This window comes from Oreochromis aureus, linkage group 7, assembly GCF_013358895.1.
Source record: "Oreochromis aureus strain Israel breed Guangdong linkage group 7, ZZ_aureus, whole genome shotgun sequence".
NCBI lineage: Eukaryota > Metazoa > Chordata > Actinopteri > Cichliformes > Cichlidae > Oreochromis > Oreochromis aureus.
In genome coordinates, this window is record NC_052948.1 from 4237123 (window position 1) to 4246397 (window position 9275).

Sequence of the window (9275 nt, forward strand, 5' to 3'; positions counted from 1 at the left end):
CCGAAAAGATGTTGGTACTTTGTTAAGGTGGCACAATGTGCCGTACTGTGTGGCAAAGCCAGAACAACAAAGCTATGTAGATTTGCTGCTGGTGTGAGAAAGAAAGAGCAGTGAATGATTTACCTTACAGTAACTCGTGCATATAAACGAACAGATAAACGAGTAAGTATATAAGTTAAACCTTAGCACTTCCCTGGGTTTCCTGGAGTTGAGATCACGAGTATCTGTAATTGACTCTGATTAATTGTCATCTGCACTACAAGTTATTAGACTTCAAAAAAACTGACAAAAAACCCTGTCATCATATTCTTGAATGACAAACAGCAGCTCTGAATTATATCCTGAAGTTAAAAAAAAGTACAGGATAATCTCAAATTAAAACAATATTCAACATTAATCCAAGTAAAACATTTTCCCATCACTGCAAAAACTCAAGCAGAATGCTTAGTGTTCAAACATTTCATGTCGTAGACTCATGGATGGAGCAAAGGCTGAGTTTTTGGTAAGCGTATGCTCTTCTGGGTAAATATGTACGTGAGGATGGACCCCTGCTGAGAGTAATCAAGAAACACTGTTCCCCTAATCTGCAGTGTGCCAGAATAATTTATCCGAGATGCATTTTCATTATCATTTCATAAAATGAAAAGGATCTCCATCCAGAGGAGCGCTATAGTCCAGGTTAAAAAACAAACAAACAAATGAATCACTGCAAGTATGCCTTACAACACATAGACTATCATGCGATCTGTGTACTGGTCATACATAGAGTACACAGAGTTTTTGCTTGCTCTTTGAAAATGCTATGAAGGAAGAACAATTACAAAAACCCGGGAGATTTCTTTGCTTTGACATCTGGGAAGGTGGAACTGTTACTGAAGGTAATACACGAGTATAAGGCGGTCATGCTGGTGTAAGAACACAGATAGGGTGTTGTTCCAAAGAAAATGCAGTGACGTATTAGATCAGTACCGAAAAATCCTCCATTGGCAAAGGAAAGCCGTGACATTGAGAAAGGAATACCTGCACAAGAAGGATGAAATCACAAAAGGTATCTGAGCCTAGCTTTAATGTTCTGGTTTATTTTTTATGACTGATAAGACCCAGTCAGGAAGCAATAGGTGTCCTTATTTCCAGTAGTCTGTGTCTGCCCATCCAGACTAAAACAAAATCCCAGCACCATCAAAGTAAAACAGCAGCATTTTACACATTTTACAACAAAAAGGCCGTGGTATTGATGTAACCAGAGTGTCAAACTAGACTTTTTATCTCCTTTTTCAACAGCACTAATAACAGCTCTTCTGATGACTCTAATCATAAGGCAGTACCCACAGCAAATCCATTAACATAAGAAAGCCTTACACCAGTGTGATTAGCATTTCATGGCCACATTAACTAGTTAATGGACACATTCACTACACTTTTAGAAAATCTGCATTCCCCAGCTAATTATAGTGAGTACTTATTGTCCCACATGGACTTTAACCTGTGTGTTCTTGGAATCATCCACCAAAGCGTGCATTAAGCTTTAAAAACAGTAAATAAATCACACATTTAATCTGCGAGCAATGGCTTATGGTAGCAATGGGAATAGAGGTAGTGGTTAAGAAAACAAGACGGCAACATCAGTAGTGTTGTTCAAAAGGAACAGAGACTTGATTTTTTCATGAGTACTGTTACAGCCATATACGGGAACTGAGGCCATGCACAAACTTACAACAAGAGAGTGGAATCCCACATTGTTGCAGCAGCAATGAGCAACCTGCATCATAACAAAAGTAATGCAGAACTTTATCTTTGTACAGTTTCTTAAGATGCATTTTCAAGCTCTAGGATTTATGTCCATGGCCTTGTTTTTCCCATGCTGTTGATTATTTTTCCACATCACGGACATTTTCTTTCTTTTTTTTAAGGTGAGCGTTAAATGTTCCTTCCCGGAATGCTGTTTGATCTGTTTATTAGACTGCTGTCTGACAGCTTTCTATTTGACATTCAGCAGGTGACCATCAGCACCACGGATGGCTCAGTGCCACAGAGAGTTCAATAAGTAAAATAACTCAAGATGACACAACGCATGGGGCCTCATTAAAAATGTTGTTTTTGTACCTGAGGTCAATCTTCATGTGACTATCCAGCCTCATGATTGCACACAAATATATACAAAGTGAGAAACACAATTTAGAAAACATCTCACTCCTCCTTTCTCTAATGTCTCCAAGAGCTCTCTCCTTTAACTTTGAGACACAGCACTAATTTGCTGCAGTACCAAAGCAGATCCTAATGCAAAACCACACGGGAGATTAGGTGAAACCTCTAAAAATAAAAAATGGACTCATTCTATCAGAGATATGTGTATGCAAGGATTGGGAGTGAGACGAGCAGAAGAAAGGCCTGTCCTCCCAGACTGCCGTCAGGATTCTGTCTGGCAAGCTGTAGTCACAGGATAAAGGACATGCCATGCCTTTGATCAGGAGAGGAGAGTTTTGCAGGTGAGAGAGGTAAAATGGAGGAAGATCTGAATATCTGTCAGACTAGAGCGGCTGAATTCTGTTACGCATCAGGTTTCTGACTGTTTTTGCTTGTTCTGGGGGAATAAAAGAAAAAAAAAACTGCAGACACCCTTTACAAGAATGTGTCCCAATCAGCCATGCAATTACCATCTAGAACATGCTGTGCAATGAAGCAGCAGCAGGCAATTCAAATGAAAACAGTGCAAACTGTTTCCTGCTCACTGTGCAGCTCAATTACAAAGCAAATCAATTTGATCCCCTTATTTTATTTTATCTTTTTTTACTTGTTTTAAAGCTCAACGGTAAACTTTTGGAGCAGCAAAACAGAACTGAAATATCTGATGCACACACGACTTTCACCTTCCCTCCAATATTTGAAAGGTTTCCTGACTGTGGCAGAGCTACTTCAAATCCCTGGGACTAGAGAGTGAATGAGAGGAGGATTAGAGGGGTAATGTGAGTAGATGAGAGAGGGAGGGTCGCTGTGATTTGCCACTCTGCAAGGATTAGCTCGGAAAACATCTTCACAGTCACAAACTATGTCAATCAAGGATGTGATTCAGTCAGTTAAAAAAAATAAAATGAAATAAATCTTTAACCTAAAAAAAATACTCTTCTTCTCATTGCCACAAGTGTGCCCCATATCGCTCAACATTATTTAAATATCTTATCCATATCAAAATAACTGGAAGAGCCGTCTAACAATGTCTCCACTGAGTGTGTCACTAATATGGAATATGGAAGTATAGATGCTATTGTGGCACACCTGTGGAATAAGCCTATAGGCTGCAGCTACACCTATTGCCCTGAATGAATGCACTCCAGATGTCAGGCCTATTCAGGGGGCTCCTCTGATGAGGGGTGAGCGGGTCCAGATGGCGGCACAGTTTTGCCATGTGCTTGTAATGTGCAAGCATTCCGTTTAAATAGGACATCATCACCACAATGGAAATAATTACAGTCAAGAGAAAGGGGGGTGGGGAAGAAACATGGCCTAAGTTTAGTGCCGATTAACAGAAGAATAATTAACGCACCTCTTTTATCTTGAATCTTTACAGTGAGCTCCACGAACGGCTCTGCCTCCCTATCCAGCCTCTTCGTTATTGTGATATCTCCGGTGTCGCGGCCCACGCTGACCGGAGAGCTCTCTGACTCCGGGTAAATCAACTCGTAGCTGGCTGATTGAAATCTGGTGGGACTCAGGCTCGTTATGACCGAACCGATGCTGGCGTCTTCAGACACGTTAAGAGAAACCACGGTGCCAGGGTCAAGTAATGCCCTCGGCGAACGCCCTGCCCTCGCTGACCCCGCTAATTCAGCAGGACGCGTCGCCCACCGCTGTGGAGCGACAGTAACCAACACTGCCTTACTGGTCAGAGGGGGCCATCCGTGGTCTCTGGCATAAACGCAGAATTTGACTTTAGAAGGGAGCCCCAGGATTGAGTCGACCAGTAAAACTTCGCCTGTTTTCGGGACAACATAGAAACTGCCATTTTGGGGGACAGAGATATACGTCAACTCTGCGTTTTTTCCGCTGTCTGCGTCGACAGCCTCCAGCCTGTAAACTACACTACGGAGGGCAGTGGTGTCATGTAAACTTATGTGAATGTTGTCTGCACTGCGAAAAGTCGGTTCGTGATCGTTGGTATCCAAAACGTCCACTTTTACCGACGCAACATCGAAGACGATAGACCCAGGTGCGCAGGTCTGGCAGCACAGACCTAAGCTCAGCAGGTATTCTGAGCGAGTCTCTCTGTCTAAAACCCTGGAAGTTCTGAGCAATACATTTCCCCGCTTGTGGTGGGCGAAGGCTCGGAAAGCTTCACTGCCGTTTCCATACAGTTTGAAGTGCATTCCGGAGACCGGGCACCATTTTTGCGCGGTGATGCGCCTCACCGGAATAATCAGTCCGTTTACTTTAGAACACGGCGGTGAGTTCTCAAAAACATGCCCGTGGAAGAAAGGCAGTCGCTCCTGTGCTTCATATCCAGCAGCTGGCGTCAGAAGGCAGCATAACAAAACACCCCAAATCATGTTGGTGGCAAGTTATGTACCCCCGAGTGTCTCAGAGGGGTTGGTAGGAAACCCTTAAAAAAGAAAGGAAACACACTTGTGAAACATTTCCTTCATAGCCATCCACGGTGCGGTCCTTCCAGGAGAGCCCTCTGAACTTTAAGCTGTTTCATCCTGGGAGATCCGCCTTTCGGCTCCATGTAACACGGCAGCGTGCAGGCAGCCCACAGCGCTGCAGGCAGTTTGTTGTGTTCGCACCCAGCGTTCAGCACTAGAGCACCGGACAGCGCCAAGCGCGGGGGCGTGGCGGCGCACGGGGACGGAGCTCCTCGGTGCACCCCACCCTGTGTGATGGTCAGGAGGGTCTCTGCCTCAAACCTCTGCACGGCGGCTCAGCGTGAGCACGCGCAGCCGTCCGAGTGGTATGCCACATAAATCCGCTCTCTCGACTGAGGGATAATCACTCGTGCTTCCTGTCCAGAGAAAGTCGAGAGAAAGCAGATCCACCATTTCCCTAGACGCTCTACCCGGAATAAATAAACAGCGGTCTTCAAACACGGCAGTTAGAGGTGCCTTGCTCGAGAACACTGGCGCACAAGTTGCGAGGAATTATCCATGCAGCACTCCCATGTGTTCAGTCCGTTCACAAGTCTTCTCTGAACTTTAGGTTACTCTTCCTATCAGGCATTACATTTCTGAGCTGCTCGCACTCATGGCGCAGAGACAAAATAAACTGAAAATGCACCAATATGAATGCAAATCCGAGGATCTGGGTTGTTAAACTGTGTAAACATGACTGCTTTAAGACGGGCTATGCTGAGTAGCGTCTTTGCCTCTAGCGTTATGGCGTTATGCACACCAGAGTTCAAATTAAGACTGTCACCCTGATTGCTCTTCCTTTCCCTCCCCACTCTGCTGGTGTGCCACGCACCCACATCGCTCTAAACCTAATCTGTAGGGGTCTACTGCTAATTCCCACAACTCCCCTCACCTCTCTGTAAGTGGCGAGTCAGAAGAGTAAACACTGTATGGACCGAGAGAGCTTTGAGTTGTCGGAAAGATAAGGAAATAATGGGCTAGAGAGCACGCTCTGTTGAGCTTGTCTCCCATGTCATGTCAGCCTTTTACCTTGAAATGCACACAGATCAATATTCATATGCCTTGGGGGGTGTGATGTTACGCTGGGTATGTAATTCAATGCCATGCATTGCTTCTATGCTCATGCTCATGCCAGAATATGTATTCAGTTTGAAAATTCATCAAAGCTCCTGCTGAAAGATTCTTATCAATTCAAAACCACAATCCATCATAGCAATTTTAGCCAAATCCACTCTACAGTAAACTGTTCTTTTCAGGCAATAACTCTGGTAACTGGCAGCGAGCCTCCAGACAATCCTGAATCACAGCCTGCAGCTGGAGCACAAAGCTCATATTGGTTGGTTGTTGTATTCCTTTATGTGGCACCAGCTCTAGGCTCTAGGCTGTGTCACCAGGACACGTGAGCCATCCCACACTCTCGCTGGTGTTTTTACAATCTCTGACCACAGGAGGGAAAGGCATATCAAAACGTGTCCACCAAAATAACCCCAGAGCATACTATGACAGGGAGCCCATTGATGGGAAATGACCTCATGCAATATTATCAGTGTTTCCATTGAAGGTGAAATTGTGATATCTGAAACAGACACTGTCAGGGAGGACTCTGTGCGCTCTGTTGTGCTCGGCAACTTTTCTTTGAACTTCCTAAGTGCTTCATGAATGCAAATCAAATCCTGTCTTTTATCATGTTGTCTCACATGGTGAAATTCACTGTGACTGCCAGCATGGGAGATAGTGTAGCAGAGGCTAATTCAATCACGGGGGCCAGGCCAGAGTGTGAGGGATAGTTTACTTGAGGGTTGCAGCAGTTATCTACAGAGATGAAACGCCAACATACAACACATCAAAACAACAAAGCTGTAATGAATTTAAAAAAATAAAAATAATTAAACTGTCTCATTATCCCTCTACTCTAACAGATAACTCAGAGCTGCAGGGTATTTCAAAAAAAAAGAAAGAAAGAAAAAACTCATGCTGAAGAAAGCAGCAAGTGAACATTAGAAAGCTTCATGCTTACTTAATGAATAATTGACCGAATCTATTCCCATCACTCAAATAGAGGCAGACATAGCTTTTGAAGGCAAAGGTTGCAGCCTAGCATTTCAAATATTCTACCTTTTACTCCTCAGAGACAAATGAAGGATAGGACTGAAGGAAAGGCATATGTTCTATAAGTTGATGTCAATGTCTGTCATTCTTCCGGAAAAAATGGGCTCAAAACATCCTGAAAAGATGAAAGTTAGTGTTAAGCGGATTTAGTACAAACATCAGTTAACAGGCAGTTAGGGCCAAACACAAAAGAGAGTAGGCTGATGTTTTTAAAAACGAGCCATTCAGCAAAAGTCGATGAAATAATTGCCTTAAATAGGCAGGTTTATTAAGGAATGGCAGGACAATTACAATGGATGACTAAGCATTCAGCTCTCAGGTTACTAATCGCTAGTGAATGTTTATGGGGAACATTTATGTAAACTCTGCCCCCACAAGTTTTCCTGGAAAAGCTGCAAAGAGCCTTTTCTGGAAACACAATGATGCCCGACAGGAGCAGCATGGTGTGCTCTGTAGCACTGTTCATTTAAGTGTTCCTGTGTATATGGTACCCTAAGGACATTTTCCCTCATCACAACCTGAAGGCAAAAAGCAGTTAAAAGAGCTGGATAAATATAAAAACATTTCCCTCATGTGTTAGGTGCGGCTAATTAGATATGATCTGTGATCCCCTTGAGGCCTCTACCTCTTAGTGTAGGATTTAAGCTCTCCTGTAGAAACCAGAACTGTTTATTAACACAGATATTAATTATGGGGCAACGTGAGCGATCAAGTTCAGATGGTATCTTCAGCAATAATAATACTGGTGGTTTTGAAAATGTCAAATTAAAAAAAAATATTTAAAAAACAACCAAACTATCTCGTTACTGACTGTCTATTCTGAGCCTTTTAACTCAGAACAGTATACCCCCTAAAAGCTGACGTTCGTTCACAGGATGATTGAATAAGTTTAATAAAATGAGTACAACAGCAGCCACTTTGGAGGAAAAAGCCCCAAATAATCTATTGATTAATGCATGGCTTGTTGTTTTGGTAGAAAAAGGAGGAAAAAAACGAGTCACTTCAGGGCCACATCATGTCTGGGGAGACATTTTATTATATCTACATTCTGATTAGTGGGGCCTAGGGCTTTCTCGGTGATTAGCGCACTAAGAAATAATCACTGAGTTGAACAGTATCTCCTTGTAGCCCGGAACAATCACGACTTTTTATTAGCACATTAAAAGATTTCTCACATCACGAAAAGACACAGGAGATAGTGACTGCAAAATAAAAGAAAAAAGAAAATGAGCACTGCTCAATAGTCCCTCTCACTCTGCCGGACTAAAAGGTGAAATTTTTAAGAGGCAGTGGTGATGTTCTCTTTGAAATGCAGTTTGGAGAGTGAGAACATTACCTCAGATGCGCACTGAAGCTCCACAGTTCTTTTTCTCAGTTAATTATCCCAGCAGGCCCCCGACATTAGGCAGGTTTCCATTACTCGACCAGTTCAAGGTAATGAACTGATGGTGTACATTCAATAATGTGCTATTTATGAAGCTGAGAGGATTATGAGCGACCCATTGGGGAAAATATGAAAATACTGCAGGCTGCACGAGGAGAGGAGACTAATAACTTCGTCAGACACGGTGGTCCTGTAGCATCTTCTATTTGATTTACAAATGAGCCCAAAACCAAAAGCTTGCCACCCCCTCATTATCTATGGTCGGACTAGAGGGTCCAGCCCTCTAATCTTCCACCTCGAACTCCGTGAAAACAGAAAAGACGAGCTGTATTTTCTCTGGTGCTTTAAATCACGAGCTCTATTGTTTCTTTCTTTTTAATTTTTTTTTCCGTGTAACAATGTTAAGTGGGGTCTTAATAAGAGTGGCTCTAAATGGACATTGTACCCATACATCACACGATATTACCTTCCAAAACAGGCCCCTTACCCAGGCAGAGGCCCTGCGGTTCATCATCCCTGTTGTCCAGGGGGAAGAAACGTTATAAAGTTAGTTTAGGAGCTGTTTTCCAGCAGGAACTATCATTTAATAAATAATGAGAGAGACTTTCTGCAGCTGCTAGAACATAAATTTCAGCACTGTTTTACAACATGCAGGCTAAAAAACAAAACCCTGGCTGCAATGAATATGTACAGGTTTTTACATTCTATATGTGTGTTAGCTTCAAGTTGACTGTCTATCTAAATGGCTAGTGTGAGTATGTTTCCACTCGTGAGTAGCTGAAAAGCACAGTTTGACATTTTTGGTTTTTGTTAACATTAAAATAAATCCGTATGCTAGCATACCCAGGTACGAATATGGATGCTTTTCGTCTTGGATGCCGTAAATCGTCCTTTTCTTTGTTGTTTGTTCTATATCCCTCCAACTATCCATCTTTTCAGCCTTCTGCACATCTTCAATGAGGCAGTAATGTCAACTGACATCCCCCATTACTGTTCATTTCGAAGCTACAGTTTGCTCAGTCACAGTGAAGGGCCTAAGGCGCCCCCATCTGTGTTTTTAGAGTGCTGCAATGTGGTCAACAGTCCTGCACTCAACGACTGTAAGCAAAGCAAGTGTAAAATTAGTAAGAAAAATCCTGACAGACACTTCAAAAGTTCAAACT

General features: G+C 42.9%; 1 protein-coding gene across 1 annotated transcript in view; it reads right to left on the minus strand.

Annotated features, from left to right (window-relative positions):
• Positions 1 to 4361, minus strand: part of LOC116312545 (neural-cadherin-like) — a gene marked incomplete at its 3' end in the record, with an annotated part of 71934 nt that extends 67573 nt beyond the window's left edge. The window contains exon 1 of the mRNA XM_039615808.1: positions 3542 to 4361. Coding sequence (XP_039471742.1) covers positions 3542 to 4361 — 820 coding nt within the window. The remainder of the gene's footprint in view (positions 1 to 3541) is intronic.
• Between the last annotated feature and the right edge of the window lie 4914 nt (positions 4362 to 9275).